The 19589-nt window shown below is 44.3% G+C and overlaps 2 protein-coding genes across 2 annotated transcripts; one reads left to right on the top strand and one right to left on the bottom strand.

The window, feature by feature from the left end:
• The first annotated feature begins 5515 nt into the window (after positions 1-5515).
• LOC139372454 (inhibin alpha chain-like) lies at positions 5516-6749 on the top strand. The gene is made up of 2 exons (XM_071112178.1): positions 5516-5831; positions 6007-6749. Exons 1-2 carry the CDS (start codon positions 5516-5518, stop codon positions 6747-6749), a joined length of 1059 nt encoding a protein of 352 aa, XP_070968279.1.
• A 347-nt stretch (positions 6750-7096) lies between these two features.
• LOC139373022 (gap junction gamma-1 protein-like) lies at positions 7097-17622 on the bottom strand. Its single transcript, XM_071112994.1, has 5 exons — positions 17415-17622; positions 9989-10270; positions 9566-9797; positions 8680-9387; positions 7097-8402 (listed from the first exon to the last, which is right to left on the bottom strand). The coding sequence occupies exons 2-5, from the start codon at positions 10226-10228 to the stop codon at positions 8389-8391; spliced, it is 1194 nt and encodes a 397-aa protein (XP_070969095.1). The 5' UTR covers positions 10229-10270; positions 17415-17622; the 3' UTR covers positions 7097-8388.
• Positions 17623-19589: the final 1967 nt, after the last annotated feature.

Raw genomic sequence — 19589 nt, 5'->3', positions numbered from 1 at the left:
CACTCACCTATTCATGCACACATATGCAATGTCGCCCACTGAGAAGAATGAGTGTTAAATTTAGGACTTTATGATTTTATAAAAAATTGTAAAAAATGTTGCATTACTCCTGAGCATGTTTTTATTCACTATCTACTACTACTACTTCTTCTACTAATACTACTGTTTGTGCTGCTACCACTACTACTACTGCTGCTGCTGCTGCTACTACTACTACTACTACTGTTACTGCTGCTAGTACTACTACTACTACAACTGCTACTACTACTACTACTGCTAGTACTACTGCTACTACAACTGCTGCTACTACTACAACTGTTACTGCTGCTGCTACTACTGCTACTACTACTACTGCTAGTACTACTGCTGCTACTACAACTACTACTGCTAGTACTACAACTGCTGCTACTACTACAACTGTTACTGCTGCTGCTACTACTGCTGCTGCTACTACTGCTAGTACTACTGCTGCTACAACTGCTACAACTACTACTGCTACTACAACTGCTGCTACTACTACAACTGTTACTGCTGCTGCTACTACTGCTGCTGCTACTACTGCTAGTACGACTGCTACTACAACTGCTGCTACTACTACAACTGTTACTGCTGCTGCTACTACTGCTGCTGCTACTACTGCTAGTACTACTGCTGCTACAACTGCTACTACAACTACTACTGCTACTACAACTGCTGCTACTACTGCTAGTACTACTGCTGCTACAACTGCTACTACAACTACTACTGCTACTACAACTGCTGCTACTACTACAACTGTTACTGCTGCTGCTACTACTGCTGCTGCTACTACTGCTAGTACGACTGCTACTACAACTGCTACTACAACTACTACTGCTACTACAACTGCTGCTACTACTACAACTGTTACTGCTGCTGCTACTACTGCTGCTGCTACTACTGCTAGTACTACTGCTGCTACAACTGCTACAACTACTACAACATCTCTCTATATCAGTGGAGGCTTCTGAGGGGAAGGCGGCTCATAATAATGTCTGGAACAGAGCAAATGGAATGGCATCAAACACATGGAACCCATTCCACAGATTCCGCTCCAGTCATTACCACGAGCCTGTCCTCCCCAATTAAGGTGCCACCAACCTCATGTGCTCTCTCTCTCTACACTGAGTGTACAAAACATTAAGGACACCTGCTTTTTCTATGACATAGACTGGCCAGGGGAATCCACTTCAATCAGTGTAGATGAAGGGGAGGAGACGGGTTAAAGAAGGATTTTTAAGCCTTGAGACAATTGAGACATGGATTGTGTATGTGTGCCATTCAGAGGGTGAATTGGCAAGACAAAATATTTAAATGCCTTTGAACAGGGTATGGTAGTAGATGCCAGGCGCACCGGTTTGTGTCAAGAACTGCAACGCTGCTGGGTTTTTCACACTCAACAGTTTCCCGTGTATCAAGAATGGTCCACCACCCAAAGGACATCCAGCCAACTTGACACAAGTTTGGAAAGCATTGGAGTCAACATGGGCCAGCATCCCTGTGGAAAGCTTTTGACACCTTGTAGAGTCCAGGCTCCGATGAATTGAGGCTGTTCTGAGGGCAAAAAAAGGGGGGGACTCAATGCCTCCTCCTCCTCAATATTAGGAATGTGTCCTTAATGTTTTGTACACTCAGTCTATATCTATGTCCCACTCTCAACGTCCTAGACACATCGGATAACACTGAGGTTGGGCGGAAGTTTTGGCAGGATAATGAAAACCTGGCAATTTGCAAACACTCATAACTATGAACAGAGCACCCTCATGCAGCTGACCCCCAGCTGTGGTAAACTAGTAGACAACTGGTGAGTTCAGACCATCTTCTGGCCACCTTGTTGTACTGCAAGAGCCCTTGAAACAGCCCCATTAAAATAATTATTTTTTTAAAAACTAGGCAAGTCAGTTAAGAACAAATTCTTATTTACAATGACGACCTAGGACCATGAGTTAACTGCCTTGTTCAGGGGCAGAAGGACAGAATTTTACCATATCAGATTGGGGATTTGAACTAGCAACCTTTCATTTATAAGTGTTAAATTCATGTTAAAACGCTCTAACCACTAGGCTACCTGCTGGCCCCAAACATGAGGTGGATTCCAAACTAAAAGTTACTTCCTACCTTCTATCCTAGATTACTTGTCCTCTTGAAATGTTCTTGAGAGTCATGTTGGGATTTCAATGCAATCATAGGACAAAAATACAGGACAGTCAGTGGTGATGATAAGAACAGCAGCATGGGAACTACAGTAGCTATGAGATATGTACCCTGGCTGCGGTATATAAACTAGTTCCCCAGGTCTGACCAGAGACATGTGTGGCCCAATGATGCCCCTCTAGTCACATGAGAGAGCTGACAATGGTACAGATAATCTGTCAGAGAGTTGGTGAGTTACGCAGAAGACTGCTCGTCTGCCTGGCCAGTATCACTTTCAGAGTTGGCCAGCACAAACTGGGGCTTAACTTAACTCTCTCTGTATAGAGAGAAGGACGTGTTTGCAAGAGAACTATTGTGTGCTTCCGAGGTTATTGTATCTCGGTCTGGTATGTTTATTCCCCGCTGAGACAAGCTGTAATATCTGACCTTGTCTATGAAACTGTATTCTATAATTGCACAGATGCAGGCAGGCAGAGCCCCAAGGCTGAAGTTGGATAAAGAAAGCATAATTGTTATTATTTTCAAAGACACATTAAACACACACATTTGTTTGGTGGGAAAGCAGGTGCTATGATGAGGGACATACAGTGGGTCAAAAAAGTATTTAGTCAGCCACCAATTGTGCAAGTTCTCCCACCTAAAAAGATGAGAGAGAGGCCTGTAATTTTCATCATAGGTACACTTCAACTATGACAGACAAAATGAGAAAAAAAATCCAGGATTTAAAAAAATAAATGAAGTAAAAGTTTTTTTTAGCCCTTTTTCTCCCCAATTTCGTGGTATCCAATTGTTGTCTCATCGCTAAACTCCCGTACGGGCTCGGGAGAGACGAAGTTTGAAAGTCATGCGTCCTCCGATACACAACCCAGAAGCCAGCCGCACCAATGTGTCGGAGGCTACACCGTGTACCTGGCTACCTTGCACCTGGCTACCTTGGTTAGCGCACACTGCACCCGGCCCGCCACAGGAGTCGCTGGTGCGCGATGAGACAAGGACATCCCCACCGATCAAGCCCTCCCTAACCCAGACGACGCTAGGCCAATTGTGCGTCGCCCCACAGACCTCCCGGTCGCGGCCGGTTACGACAGAGCCTGGGCGCGAACCCAGAGACTCTGATGGCACAGCTGGCGCTGCAGTACAACGCCCTTAAACACTGCGCCACCCGGGAGGCCCTCATTGCAGGATTTTTAATGAATTTATTTGCAAATTATGGTGGAAAATAAGTATTTGGTCAACAACAAACGTTTATCTCAATACTTTGTTATATACCCTTTGTTGGCAATGACAGAGGTCAAACGTTTTCTGTAAGTCTTCACAAGGTTTTCACACACTGTTGCTGGTATTTTGGCCCATTCCTCCATGCAGCTCTCCTCTAGAGCAGTGATGTTTTGGTGCTGTTGCTGGGCAAAACGGACTTTCAACTCCCTCCAAAGATTTTCTATGGGGTTGAGATCTGGAGACTGGCTAGGCCGCTCCAGGACCTTGAAATGCTTCTTACGAAGCCACTCCTTCGTTGCCCGGGCGGTGTGTTTGGGATCATTGTCATGCTGAAAGACCCAGCCACGTTTCATCTTCAATGCCCTTGTTGATGGTAGGCTTTGTTACTTTGGTCCCAGCTCTCTGCAGGTCATTCACTAGGTCCCCCCGTGTGGTTCTGGGATTTTTGCTCACCGTTCTTGTGATCATTTTGACCCCACGGGGTGAGATCTTGCGTGGAGCCCCAGATCGAGGGAGATTATCAGTGGTCGTGTATGTCTTCCATTTCCTAATAATTGCTCCCACAGTTGATTTCTTCAAACCAAGCTGCTTACCTATTGCAGATTCAGTCTTCCCAGCCTGGTGCAGGTCTACAATTTTGTTTCTGGTGTCCTTTGACAGCTCTTTGGTCTTGGCCATAGTGGAGTTTGGAGTGTGACTGTTTGAGGTTGTGGACAGGGGTCTTTTATACTGATAACAAGTTCAAACAGGTGCCATTAATACAGGTAACGAGTGGAGGACAGAGGAGCCTCTTAAAGAAGTTACAGGTCTGTGAGAGCCAGAAATCTTGCTTGTTTGTAGGTGACCAAATACTTATTTTCCAACATAATTTGCAAATAAATTCATAAAAAATGCTACAATGTGATTTTCTGGATTTTTTTTCTCATTTTGTCTGTCATAGTTGAAGTGTACCTATGATGAAAATTACAGGCCTCTCTCATCTTTTTAAGTGGGAGAACTTGCACAATTGGTGGCTGGTACTTTTTTTTGCCCCACTGTACACATCTGTTGGGTTCATTATGATGAAAAATAAATCATAATGAACCTTTATTTGATCAGGGAGTCCTACTGAGACCAAGGTGTCGTCTACAGATGAGCCTTATGAAATGACTACAGCAGCACTGTGAGTTCACGTGTGATTACTGTTGTGATCTATTCGTAACACTTTATCTTCTGAGGGGGTTGCAAAGGGTTCATGAGTCGTTTATATAAACAGTTATAACACATTAGTTCAAACTGTGGTTCATTCTCAATAACTGACCCCAATCTGTTTACGTTTGAGTCATTCAACAGACACTCCTATCAGGAGTGACTTACAGTGCATTCATCTTAAGATAGCTAGGTGAGACAACCAGATGTTCTGCACTTACAGAGCCTGTAAACCGTTCCATTTCAGACACCTCTTTCAATCGTGTCTTATCTGGACCTGGTGTTTTGTCTAATACTTCTCCTCTGCTGAAATGTCCTCACACCTCCGACACTAAATACACACACTATGTGTATTAAAGAAAACCTTAAAACACGAAGGAAAAATACCTCAGAAATGGTTTCAAAGTTTTGCTACAGTCCACTTCACAAAACAGACAAATCTAGTACAGTACAAGAACAAAGCGGCCCTTACCGTGAAACACAGACTGTGATCAAATACATTGTAACTTCCAATCACCCACAAGGTCATACTCTGAAGTCTTTCCTCGGGATAATGACTGCATAACAATAACATAGGGCTCTCTCTCACTCCCTTTTTCTCCAGTGTCTAGATAGGCATGGGTAGGAGGCAATATTATTCCATGACAAAACAATGGATAAGGGAGACACAGTGCTCTGCATTGGCAGAGATGGGAACCTCCAAATAATACAGGACTTCATTGACACCACTTTCCCACTGGCTCAGGACAGAGAAGGATCTACACTACTTCACCTCATCTACTAGAAGTTTTGGCACAATCAATTGACCCATTTGGTCACCTTACCAATTATTAGACAGGGATATCTGACCTACTTGGATTACTCAAACTCAAAGCACTTTTCCACCTCGATCTACATGCTTCACAACCCTCCCCTATAGACTGAAGAGATCTGAACCATGCAGAGTGGTCCTTCTACCGTCCTCTCCTGTGCCCTGCTACTCCTGTGGACCCAGACCCTGACCCAGGCCTGCCAGGGGGACGAGCTGCCTCGTGACGTGGTGTTGGACTGGTTCAAACAGCGCCTCCTGGATGGGTTAGGGCTGGAGCAGCCCCCCGAGCCCAGCCACCAGGCCCCTGACGGGGGCAGAGAGAGAGCAGAGGCGGGGCGAGGTCACCGGAGATACACCAGGGTAGGGAGGGCAGCCTGGGCACAGGACCACAGGAGGCATCACCAGGAGAGCCATGAGCAAGTAATCCTCTTCCCCAGCTCTGGTGAGTGAGAGTCCATATCCCTATTTCTCACGCTCTGATGCCCTGTTCCTTTTCCCTTCTCTTTAGTTAATCTCTCTTCAATAGTTCACTCCAAACGTGTTTTTCCAGACAACTGTAGGTTGTTTCCCCATCGATTGACCTGGTCTTATTTCCACTGTCTGCCTTGTTTTTCCAGACTCTGCCTGTGATAGCTCAGACTCCCCATCAGAGAGAGCGACCAGCCACTTCACCTACTACTTCCAATCCTCCCTCGACAACCAGGAGTCTGCCATCACTTCAGCCAATTTCTGGTTCTATGCCGGCGAGGGGGCCAGCAGGAACATCACCCCTCTCTTCTTCCTCACTTCAGACCAGCAGCTCCTCCAGGTGGCAGAGTTTCCAGCCAAGACCACCGCTGATGGCTGGACCACCTACCACTTCGAGCACCACCTCCTCACCGCCCTGACCCAAGGCCCCTTCGTACTCCAGGTGCGCTGCCCCGCCTGCGAATGCCACACAAACGAAGCCGACAAAATGCCATTCCTCCACCTGCACACCCGACCTCACGGCCCAGACCGCTCCCCACGGCGAGCGGCCGCCACCATTCCCTGGTTCCCATCGTCCATCGACCTCCTGATGCGGCCATCGCAGCAGAAGCCAGAGTACAGTGACTGTCAGCGGGAGATGATCAACATCTCGTTCCAGGAGCTGGGCTGGGACAACTGGATCATTCACCCGAAGGTTCTCAACTTCTACTACTGTCATGGCACCTGCTCGGCTTTGGACCGCACCACTGCTATGCTGGGGATCAAACAGTGCTGCGCTCCGGTCCCCGGGACCATGAGGTCACTACGGTTTACCACTACGTCTGACGGAGGGTACTCCTTTAAATACGAGACCCTTCCCAACATCATACCAGAGGAGTGCACCTGTATCTAGGCCTAAAACCTCAGATGGGCTCCGTTTTTCCAAGTAAGATTAATAGTTATGCTGGTGTAATCTAGGCCAGGGCACTGTCTTCGGAGAAAACCTAGGCTAGACCTATAACTGATAAGCCTGTATTTGTCATGCACCAAGATTATAGAGCAAAATAAAGTTTGTTATTGATACAGCTACACAAGATGCATTTTTAATCAAAATAATTTAAGAAACTGAAATGGGTGTGCAGTGTGTTCTTCCTTCTTGCCACAAGAGGGCAATGCAGACTCAGATGAAGGTGTTTGAGAAGAAGTACCGAGGTCTACAGTGAAGTAATCATTCCAAACAAAGACATTGCAAAGTCATTCTGTTCAAATATATTTATTTGTGTATTTCTATGAAACTAAACCCTACAGTTACAAAAACTACAAAACAATGTAACAAAAATACTACAAATACTGAAAAAAAATAGAATGTTATTTTTGTACCGAATTTTTTTTTTAAAACGAAAGGAAAAATGACTTGAACACAGCGCACAACACGATCGTTTCCAGCTCAACCATTTCAAAGAACCGTCACATTATGACAGATAAGCAAATGTTGGTGCATTTGCCTCCTTGGAATTCCAGTACAAACATAAAGTTTAAACAAAAACAACTCACCGACTAGCATGAACAAAAGGAACCAGGACAGGAGCAAAATGACAGGTACAGGAGGACTACAGGAGTGTTTAAACAGCATGGAAGAACATTTATAGTCATCACAGGATTCAAGCATTTCCCAGGTATTTATCACATTTGGCCAATTTGTTGGAATGACTAATATACAAGGCTTTAACAATGAGTGGAGGCTCATGGAATGTCAAAACAATTCATTTTTAATTACTAATCCTCTGAAAAAAAGCAGTACAGTTAACGTCCAAGATTAAGTTAAAAGTGCTCGTTAAAGAACTGCACTTTCAGAAAACCTCCCACCACCTTGTATACAACACACATACATGGACACACAAACATCCTCTTAATGTCTGTGCAAAAGGACATCCCCCGCAGGCAAGTGTTCATTGTGGTTCACTCTGTATCCAGCAACAACAAGCCCTGGCATAACAACATGTGCAGTAAATGCTTTTAAGACTTTGTTGAGCCTCGCTCTTAAAATTGGACCGACTAGTAAACTTTGTCAGTAGAGAGAAGGGGGGTAAATTAAAGCTTAAACTGGATGAGACCCAGTCACCTGACAGACTACAGAAACTGACCCGAGAAAACTTTGGAAGAGAATGACTGCGAAAAAAAATGAAAACAAAAATGGACAAACCAAAACGGGGTGTCGACTACATCTAGAAGGCTGTGCTTCAGCAACAGGCACTGCCAAAGTAGGGTGTGGGGTTTCGGCAAGCTGAAACTTGAGACCAAAGTATTTGGAGGCACTCAAGTCGAACGAGTCAGACGCTAAGGAGATTTGTACTGTAGCTTTACGGAAGCTTGGGCAGCTTTAAATTGAAGTTGTCCCTGGCCCTTAATACTGCAAGGCCCTCCATCCCTCACACATCCACACTCTTCAGTCTCTCCACTGTCTGGCTGTGTCCCCATGTGCTTCCCCATCTGTGGAGGGCCAGTTGGGAAGAGAAAGCAGGCAGGCAAGTCCAGCAGGCATTAAGCAGGATTCAGGCATGTACTCCTGAGGGAACAACATGTTAGACAGGGAATAGAGGGATCTCTAGGTTCTCTACTTCATGGGAACAAACAGTACTGTGGGGTTATATAGGTTAATGTCATTCTGTACAGTCATTCAAAATGGCTTAAGGCACCTGGAGCAGGTTCAAATAAACACAATGTCTGAAAAATACATATGGCGCCTTCTTCAATCGCTCTTTTTGTAGGGCTGATAAAGCTAGAAACCTTCCTTCATATTGTTTTAACCCGTTCAGCAGTCAGATACTATTTGACATCCTTACCTTTCTCCCTGGCCGCCGCCTGTTTCTCCTGAGCCAAGTTGAGTCTGTTCTGCTCTGCAGCCGTGGTGTTGTTCTCAGGACTGCTGCTCCGTGACGGGGACCCCTGGCCCTCCTCGTTCTGGTAGGCCAAGTCCAGGTGCTGCTGGGCCATCTTCAGGTGCTTCCTCAGCCTCTCCAGGTCTCTGCTGGACGCCTCGTCCCCCAGGCTCTCCCTCCCATAGTCCCCCGCCAACGGATCTCTGAACTCTGCCTTCAGCTTGCCAGACGGGTCCTTCTTCCCCAGGACCGTGTGGTACCCTGGCGGGGCCGTGGGTCCATGGCGGGAACTGCAGAGGGACCCCCGGGCCACAGGGGGAAGAGCTGGGGTGGGGTGGCGTCTGGCGCGCCCGCGGAGGGTGTCGCGGACTCCGCCAACACCGAGATGGAGAATCTCCAGGAGGGTGAGTGTGGTGCAGAGGAGAGAAACCACGTACATGACCAGGAGGAAGATGGTCTTCTCGGTGGGCCGCGAGACGAAGCAGTCCACCGTATGCGGACAGGGAGAGCGCGTGCACACGTAGAAGGGCGCCACCTCGAAGCCGTAGAGGACATACTGGCCTAACAGGAAGGCCACCTCGAAGGCGATGCGCGAGATCAGCGAACACACGTACACCTTCATCAGGCCGTCACGCGCGATCCGCCGCCGACCGTCGTGCTTCTTCACAGAGCCTGGAGACGAGGCAGAGACAAACTCACTGACAGCAAGCCACAGGGCAAGTCAAAGTAAAGGGACGGGTGGGATCCACATGGCTTTAAAGTCAAATAAAAAGTAATTTCCCTGGTGACAACTTCATAACCAGTGTGAATGAAAAGAGACAGTTTGAGGAGAAGCTGTGCCTCACCCTACCTTCTGTCACCTTCTCTTTGTCCTTCTCCACCTCGATCTCCTCAGTGATCATGGGGTCCTCCTCTCCGTTGTCCTCTGCCTCCTCGTAATCCCGCTGTGTCCCCCGGGTCACGATGGGCATTCTCCTCTTCCCGGCACGATGAAGAGGCCGGTACTCAACATCGTCCATGCGGGCGATCTTGTGCATGGCAAAGCCCAAGTACATGATGGTAGGAGTGGTGATCAGGATCACCTGGAGGAGAGAGGGAGGGAGTGGATGGTAGACAGGGAATTCAAAGTCCCTGAGCAATTGCTTACAAGTACATAAGCAGTTCATGGTTTGTGTCAACAGGTTATACATCCCATCTGTTATGGCTAAACACACCTTATAGTTACTTCACCCTACCTTGAGAAAACATTTACATATGGTTGACTCAGTCTCACCTGGAAGATCCAGAAGCGGACGTGTGAGAGAGGAGCGAAGGCGTCGTAGCAGACGTTCTCACAGCCGGGCTGCTGCGTGTTGCAGACGAACTTAGCCTGTTCATCGTAGTAGATGGTCTCGCCCCCCACGGCCGTCAGCACGATGCGGAAGATGATGAGCACAGTCAGCCAGATCTTCCCCACGAACGTGCTGTGGTTGGAGATCTCATCCAGGAGACGCGTCAGGAAGCTCCAGCTCATGATGAGGCCTCAGCAGACACCTGGCCAGGAGCCCTCTCAGCTCTGGGTGGGGGAGAGGTGATGTTATTTTCAGTGTGACATTTACCTGAAAAAGCTGCTTCTGGTGCGCCTGGCACATCTTCAGATTTTCATTTTCAAAGAGAGAAAGAACACCCTGATCATCATGTTAGTTATGGAGGTGGGGTGGGACGAGTGCTAGGAGCAAAAGGGTAAGCTTCTTAAAACACACATCTCAAGTCAACACACCATCCATCAAGGTAAAACAAATTATGCCATTCAAGTGAAGAGATGTCAGCAGAGAGAACTGGCTGCCTCCTGTACGGCGATAGACACTAGATCTCCTGTCCAAATCCATCCACACACACTAGACTGTAGATCAGAGAAACCCACCATGCGATACACACGTGTGGATGTGTCCCCCTGGGAGAGGTACAGATAAAACCAAGCCATCCATACTACAAAGTGCTAATACAGTCAAACATAACTTAGTATTAAGCTTCTAATCTTTTAGTTACTGTGTGAACTACAGGAGAGGTCCAAACTTCAACTCAAATTATTTACGTCCCTACTGTAATACTGCTGGTAATCCGCTTGAAATGTTTGATTCTTTATCACGATTCAACCAAGCCTGGCTCTTCAGTTATATATATATATATATACATACACACACACACACATCCATATATGCATTTAAAATCAGACGCTGCTAAAACAGTTCTTATTGACTCCTGGACATGAATTATGAATTGAAAAAACAGTTAACTGAAAAGGCTACTATTCCTATTCCTATTCCTGAAAGGGAATTTTAATTCCCTTTGTCACATGACTGAATTAAAAATGGCCTCATTGACCCCAACCCCACTCTCCAGAAAAAATGACACTTGAGCAATATTTGATTTGATCAATAGGGGGCACCACTCCATCCACAAGGTTCATAAATGATGAGCCATACGTGCATATAAAGACGGGCACAGGGAGGGTTGGATGATGACACACTCCCAGGTTAAATATTATTATAGGAACCAGAAGAGCAGGCGCCAGGTAGAATATAATGACCTAGTGGGAGTACTGTGGTAGAAGTACCACGAGATGAACGTGCTGCAACGTCCATGTCTCACACCCAGGCTTCAGATCTATGGCCATAGGTTTCCTTGTGAAGGATTTAACAAGTGTGGTTTCTGGTTTCACAATATGCTTTTTGCTCGAATGTAAAAAGGAGGTTGTTCATTTGGAAGCACAATAAAAAAAAAAAAGTTAAAGGTAATTTTTATAGACTGAACTGCTAGTGAACCATGTACACTGTCCGGTGGACCGGCCCAACAAAAATAGATTGACGGTAGAAAAAGACCTAACACAGGTCAGTCCATACTGTATCACATGGTACCCTAGTGGATTGTGGTTCCCACCTACATTCTTACAACTCCCTGTCATTCCAAACCCCAGCCTGCTCACTACCACCTCTAAAGACTGGGGTCGACAAATCACAGCAAGCTGGGACTTCACACTGGGGAGAGAGGATGGTGCGGGTCAGAGAAGCAAGGTAGTCCAGATGGGAAAGCTCAGCAGCAGCAGGGTAGGAAGACAAAGGACTGGAGGGGGTCAGCCTGTAGAGTCACACTATTTACCAGGACAGTGAATTATGCTGGATGAGGAGGCAAGTCAAGATAGAAGCTACTGCAAGGAAATAAATTGTCCCCAGTAAAGTGTGTACAGACATTTCAATGGCATACTGTGTACACAGTGAGCTCCAGAAGTATCAGGATAGTGGGATTGTTTTGACTCTGTACCCCAGCACTTTGGATATGAAATGATACAATGACTGAGGTTAAAGTGCAGATGGCAGCTTTACTTTGAGGGTATTATTGGGTGAACCGTTTAGAAATCACAGTACTTTTTGTACATAGCAGCACTATGTACCCCCCCCCCCCCCCCCTCCCCATTTAAGGGGAGCAAAAGTATTAGGACAAATGCACTTATGTGTATTAAATTAGTAAAAGGTTAAGTATTTGGCTCTATATTCATGGGGCGGCAGGGTAGCCTAGTGGTTAGAGCGTTGGACTAGTAACCGGAAGGTTGCAAGTTCAAACCTGTCGTTCTGCCCCTGAACAGGCAGTTAACCCACTGTTCCTAGGCCGTCAATGAAAATGAGGTTTTGTTCTTAAACTGACTTGCCTAGTTAAATAAAGGTGAAAAAGAAAAAATAGCACGCAATGACAACATCAAGCTTGTACTTTAGAAATGTGTTGGATGCTGTTTGTTTTTGGTTGTTTCAGATTATTTTTCACCAAATATTAATGAATGGTAAATAGTGTATTGTGCCATTTGAGTCACTTCTTATAAATACGAATATGATACATTTCTAAAGCGTTTCTTTAATGTGGATGCTACCAGGATTACAGAAAATCCTGAATGAATGGTGAATAATGATGAGTGAGACTGAAATATAATGCACATCATCTGCACTTTAACCTCAGTCATTCATCATTTCCAACGTGCTGGAGTACAGCAGCAAAACAAGAAGATGTGCCACTGTCCCAGAACTTCTGGCGCGCACTGCATTTGACATGATGAACCTGTCTAGGAGTGTTCATCTAAAATCAACAGTCATCATTACTCATCTTCATCAAAGACCTCCATTTACCTTGCTGACTTTCTAGTTGTTCCAAGAAACAAGAACTAGCCCTTCTTTCCCACACTAGTCATCTCTGGTTTCAAATATCCCAGAATACATATAGGGTGAGGTGACACGACAAAGTCCTGATCTAGTGCCACTGCCTGAGGGCATACCTCGCCAATCTGCCATCCATGGCATTGCCGGGTCCTCTCAACTTGACCTTAGGAAGAAAAAAAAAAAGCTGCCCGCTTTTCCGGAATGGGTGCAGTAAGCGGATTTAACAGGCCCATTTGACCATCATTCTGTACAACTGAATCAATGTCTTTCCTAGTTTACCACTGCAAATCTGTGGCAATTACCCCTACACATTTTCCCTGGACAATGTTTTTGTTCTTAACGATCACATGAAATGGAAAAAGTAACAACTTGTCTTAATACAGTATACAGTATGGTAAATACTTGGAGAAAAAAAACTCCCTAAACTGTTCACATCTAAAATGTACATAAATCAAGCCAATCATGATTGAGTTTATAAATCAGTTATCATTTAAAATTGTAGTTTCAAGTAACTTCAAATAATATTCTAATTATAACATTAAAGATGAAATGTTCTGTAGGACATATAATCCTATATTCTTACAATAAATATTTTAGATCATTGGGGCAGAAGTAGTGGTATCAGACTCTTGACACGGTAACAACATGAGATCGGCTGGTTTATTCCTCTGGGTTTTTGGTTGCAAGCAAGTTTGTTTTTAACACAGGTGCAAGTGATCTCCTGTTAGTAGATATGCAATGGACCCAGCATATTTAACAAGGCTAAACAGAACCTACATTAGCACTCCTACTCTGAGACACTATGAATATGTTCAGTGACCTGATACTGGATCCTCTCCATTTCACAGTGTACTTTGAGAACACAACAGCCATTGAAGACGACAGGTATTATCTAGCCATTGTCTAAAATGTCTCAGGTAATTAGAACATCCAATGTCACATAATGGTCCATGTAATCAAACCGCTCTTCAAAACAAAAAAACACTGTCCCAGCAGCCTAAGCATTGTGCAAGAAAATGGGTCAGCCAGCTCTCTTCTGAACTTCCTTCTGGCTTTGAAAAGCAGTGGGTACCACCTTCCCAATGCGTACCATTTCATCTTTGGTCAATTGAAGCCTAGCCCACAGCTAACAGGCATGCTACACTGCTCATGCCAGCAAAAGCCATGTGTCCAGTTAAGTTCCTCCAACACAGGAGAGAATATTAAACCAGGCCAAAGAAACACTGGCATCCTATACAGCAAAAAGGCCATATAGGATATCTAGTGAAAAGAGATGTAAACAGGTGGGCAGTCAGGGAGTTTGATTAAGCTGAACCACGGTGCACCGGTCTATGGCCCGTGACGTGAACGGCAAAAGGGGTGAGGGAGGAGCGCCGTTCTCAACTCAAACAGTAATCTGCACCATTTAGGCATGTTGTCAAGGCAGCAGCATGGTTGGTGCATCATTCAGAAACAGATTTCCTATAAAATACACACTACTGTTCAAAAGTTTGGGGTCACTTAAATGTTCTTGTTTTTTAAAGAAAAGCATATTGTGTCTATTAAAATAACATAAAATTGATCAGAAATACAATGTAGGCATTGCTAATGTTGTAAATGACCTTTGTAGCTGGAAACAGCTGATTTTTTATGGAATACCTACATAGGTGTACAGAGGCCCATTATCAGCAACCATCACTCCTGTATTCCAATTATAATTTTAAAAGGCTAATTGATCATTAGAAAACCCTTTTGCAATTACCTTAGCACAACTGAAAACTGTTGTTCTGATTAAAGAAGCAACAAAACTGGCCTTCTTTAGAATAGTTGAGTATCTGGAGCATCAGCATTTGTGGGTTTGATTACAGGCTCAAATGGCCAGAAACAAAGACCTGTCTTCTGAAACTCATCCGTCTATTCTTGTTCTGTGAAATGAAGGCTATTCCATGCGAGAAATTGCCAAGAAACTGAAGATCTCGTACAACGCTGTGTACTACTTCCTTCACAGAACCGTGCAAACTGGCTCTAACCAGAATAGAGGGAGCGGGAGACCCCGGTGCACAACTGAGCAAAAGGACAAGTACATTAGTGTCTAGTTGTGCAGTTCTGTGAAGGAAGTAGTACACAGCGTTGTACGAGGGTTAGGGTTAAGCTGTCGGTCACACATGAGAACCAATAAACCTACAAACGCCAGCTAATACAATGTGCCATTGGAACACCAAAGGTATGGTTGCTGATAATGGGCCTCTGCACGCCTATGTAGATATTCCATTAAATCTGCCGTTTCCAGCTACAATAGTCATTTACAACATTAACAATGTCTACATTGTATTTCTAATCAATTGAATGTTATTTTAAAATGGACCAAAAACATTTGCTTTTCTTTTAAAAACAAGGACATTTCTAAGTGACCCCAAACGTTTGAACGGTAGTGTTGTTCCATTTTTTTTGTTTAACTTCACTGAACAAAAATAGAAAGGCAACAATTTCAAAGACCTCACGGAGTTACAGTTCATAAGGAAATCGGTCAATTGAAATAAATGAGGCCCTAGTCTATGGATTTCACATGACTGGGAATACAGATATGCATCTGTTGGTCACAGACGCATATGGGCCTCAATACCTCTTCACGGTACCTCTGCATTCAAAATTGCCATCAATAAAATGCAATTGGGTTCATTGTCTGTAGCTTATGCCTACCCATACCATAACCCCACCATGGGGCACTCTATTCACAATGTTGACATCAGTAAACCACTCGCCAACATGACGCCATTCACGTGATCTGCGGTTGTGAAGCTGGTTAGACGTACTGCCAAATTCTTGAAAACGGAGGTGGCCTATGGTAGAGAAATTAACATTAAATTCTCTGGCAACAGCTCTGGTCGATATTCCTGCAGTCAGCATACCAATTGCACCCCCCCCCCCCCCCCCACCCCCAAAAAAATATCTATGGCATTGTGTTGCACATTTTAGTGGCCTTTTGCCCCCATCACAAGTTGCACCAGTGTAATGATCGTGCCGTTTAATCATCTATCCACCTGACATATCTTGGCAAAGAAGAAATGTTCACTAACAGGGATGTAACATTTGTGCAGAACATTTGAGAGAAACGTTTTGTGCATATGGAACATTTCTGCCATCTTATGAAACATGGCACCAACACTTTACATGCGTTTATATTTTTTGGTTCAGTGTAGTTTATTGGGGAGGCAGATAAAGCATTTATCAAAATCAATCACTTTTGCATGTGAAAACAGAATCCTACTCATTACTCCATGTGTTCACCTACGTGACCTTGGTTTTGAGACATCTTCAGATGCCAGAGCTGGGCACCAGGCTCACGCCCAGGTGGCAACCGGTTCCAAGACCAATGTAATCACTTCTAACCCGATGCAAACTTCTTCCACCAAGGCAACCCGGACAACCTAGGCCTGGCATTTCAATTAAACCCAAACAGCAAGAGAACACTAGACTAAATGGACCAGTAAAGATGGCCACCTGATAGGCTAACATGTGGGTGATATTAGAAAGGTTAACACACAAAAACAGTTGAGCGTGTGAGGGCAAATAAGCCTACTAAACACTTCTCAATTCCTCAAACTCAACAACTGACCAAGACAGAGTAGCTCCTTCTCATCTGGACCAAAGCTCATCCTAGGCTACTGAGCCAGCAAAGGAATGTGGTTAATTACAAGTCAGTGAAGTAAAGAGGGGGATGGGAGTTGAGCAGTGCAGAAGGCCCGGTAGTGAAGGTATCCGGTCAAGGTACAGCGTGTTAACATTCCTTGGCCTCTAACCAAAAACAGAGATGACCCATGGTGTAGGCCGAGGGCACATGCATGAAACCATGCTGTCGGTCACACATGGCAACCAATAAACGCCAGTCATTGAACTTCACTATGTCACTCATAGAACGGTGATTGTATGAAGTGGACTGTGTAGAAGGCCAATGAGCCGGAGAATTTAGATTAGGCTTGTTTACTCACCATCAAACGTTTCATTTGCGACTAAATTGGCTACACGCGTGTTAAAATGAACTGCTTAACAAGGGTTTGATATCTCGATTGATAAAAATAGCTGATGTTAAGATTAAGATGATAAAGATAATGAAGGTCTATACAAAGTTTGACATGGCTGGAAGGCGTTTGGTTAAAAAAAAAAGTGATGGAAAAAAAAATCAATCATAAACATTGATACACTCAGCAAACAATATTAAAAAACTTGATTCCGAACAACCATTTCATTGTAAATTCTGAATTTAGATTAAATTAATACAAAAGTAGCAAACCTACGCGCCTCGAAATTGCCCAAGAAAAGCTAAAGATCACACGATTGTAGCTTCGCTGACTGCGCGCACACAACGGTGGTAATTTAGGGGACAAAAAAGTATCGTTAAACTTTGAGCAATAATTGATAGGCAGCAACTTGTGGAAGTAATACATTGACACTAGTAAATTAAACTGCGAGTAAAGTTACATTGAGCGTTTGTGAACATGGTAAAAAAAAAAAACGGGTCTCCTCGCAAAAACTCACCTTTAAGGCTCAAAACTGTCCTTCTTGTTTTCAGCCTTAATTCCCCTCGTAGCCTCTCCAAACTATCAACAACTGTTCTTTCTCCCCCGCCGCTCTTTCATAAACTACAACCCCCTCTTTTTTAACCCATTCGGCGTTTCGTGGTACCATGTGACCCCTGCATCCATGTCGGGGCCCCAAACACATTCATGCAGGACAAAAGAAGAGTCCCGAAATCCTTTTCCTCCTCCTACCATACCTCCACGTAACCCTGCCCCGTTTAGGAGGCCCTTAACTGAAACGTGAGATATACTAGCTGACTAGATACTGTTTGCTGTTAACTTAATTACAGTATTCACACTTTTTAAAATATCATTTCATTGCTATTCTCAGATTAATTAAAGAAAGCCAGAGATTTAGGAAATAGCCTTTTATAGCCTCTACAATCAAAAAACACAATAGGTAGGTGCAGTTAAGGATCTGCTTTAACTTTATGAGGTAGTTATATTGAGGTAGTTAGTTATACACATGTCACGAATTTTTTTAACCTTTATTTAACTAGAGAGCAAATTCTTATTTTCAATGATGGCCTAGGAACAGTGGGGCAGAACAACAGATTTGTACCTTGTCAGCTGGGGGATTTGAACTTGCAACCTTTTGTACAACGCTCTAACCACTAGGCTACCCTGCCCCAGCTGCTCCCTGTCTGTCTTGTTGGTTGTGTAGATAGGGAGAACGAGTATGCTATAACAACATGCCCCCTGCTGTCCCTATCACACAGTTGTAGAGCTGGACCAAAGCCAGATCGACTCTCAACTCAACACTGTGAGAGAATGGCTGTGGGATTCCACAGCAGCCCAGCTGTGTGCCTATGTCCAGATGGCCAAAGAATGTCCACTCTAGTTATGTAGCTATGTCTAATATGTATTGTAAGTCTACTGGGGAAATGGAATATGCATTTCTGTCACTTGTAAAACTAACAATATCCTAATTGATAGCACAGGAGGTTGGTGGCACCTTCATTGGGGAGGACGGGCTCGTGGTAATGTCTGGAGTGGTATCAGCGGAATGGTATCAAATACATTAAACACGTGTTTCTAGGTGTTTGATGCTATTCCATATGCTCCGTTCCAGACATTATTATGAGCCGTCCTCCCCTCAGCAGCCTCCACTTATTGATAAGATTGTGTATCGTGTGTCATACATAGCAAGATGCCAGTGATTCAATGTCTACAGCATCTTAAACCCAAAAGCATACCTCCCAAGTGAGTTTGATAAAAGTAGAATAGAAAATTCCAATCTTGAGTCGAAGCACCTGTTGCCTGAACTCAAGCTTGGTATTTTGGCTGGTCTCAGCGCACATGCTCTCACAATTAAAATGGGCTGTGTGTACACATTCCTCCACTGTTAAAACCTTTAAATTCACACATAACAGCTTGCATAGTGGTGCCAACATCCGATGTTTGCCATATATGGTATGGTAATAGACCGGTCCCACTGTAACATCCACAAACCCGGAACCCATCTATCACAGGCTTATTTGCCAAACAAAAACCTTGTTTGAAATAACAGGAGACAGATTTAATAGGGTAAGTGCAGCTAGAGTTTATTGGAACAATACAGAGTACCTACGTCAAACATGTGGGCGTCATGCAAGACAAAACAGGTCCGCTAATGTTGTTTACGACCGCTGGTTTATTATGCCATAGGTGTGATAATCAAACACATAATCCACTCCTACTGAATCTCTTTAAAACACCCTCCCCACCCTTACAAGAAAATATTGCAGTTATGAAACTGCAGTAACTGCAGTCGACTGAGGTATTTTGGATAGAGTAATTGCAGAATAACTGCACTGTAACTGCAGTTACACTGCAAAATTACTGTAGTAAAAAAAAAAAAAACTGATATTTTGGACGCAGTATTTGCAGCATACTGCAGCTATACTGCATTGTACTGCATTCTGACTGCAATCTTTTTTCTTAAGGGCACTGGGTAAAGACATCAGTTCAATGTTTAGTTTTGATTTACATTTGGTTGAGTTGTCAACTAATGTGAATTCCACATGAAATCAACAAAGCATGTCACCATGTTATTGGATTTATGTTATAAGTTAGGAGGAAATTCCCTTTACAGTGATTACTTTTTTTTTGGTAGGTCGATACGTTGATACAACCCATTTTTACCCAGTGGGTC

The sequence above is a fragment of the Oncorhynchus clarkii genome, chromosome 18, assembly GCF_045791955.1.
Source record: "Oncorhynchus clarkii lewisi isolate Uvic-CL-2024 chromosome 18, UVic_Ocla_1.0, whole genome shotgun sequence".
Taxonomy (NCBI): Eukaryota; Metazoa; Chordata; class Actinopteri; order Salmoniformes; family Salmonidae; genus Oncorhynchus; species Oncorhynchus clarkii.
The sequence above is the reverse complement of the archived record's forward strand: the minus strand, read 5'-3'. Positions and strand labels throughout refer to the sequence as shown.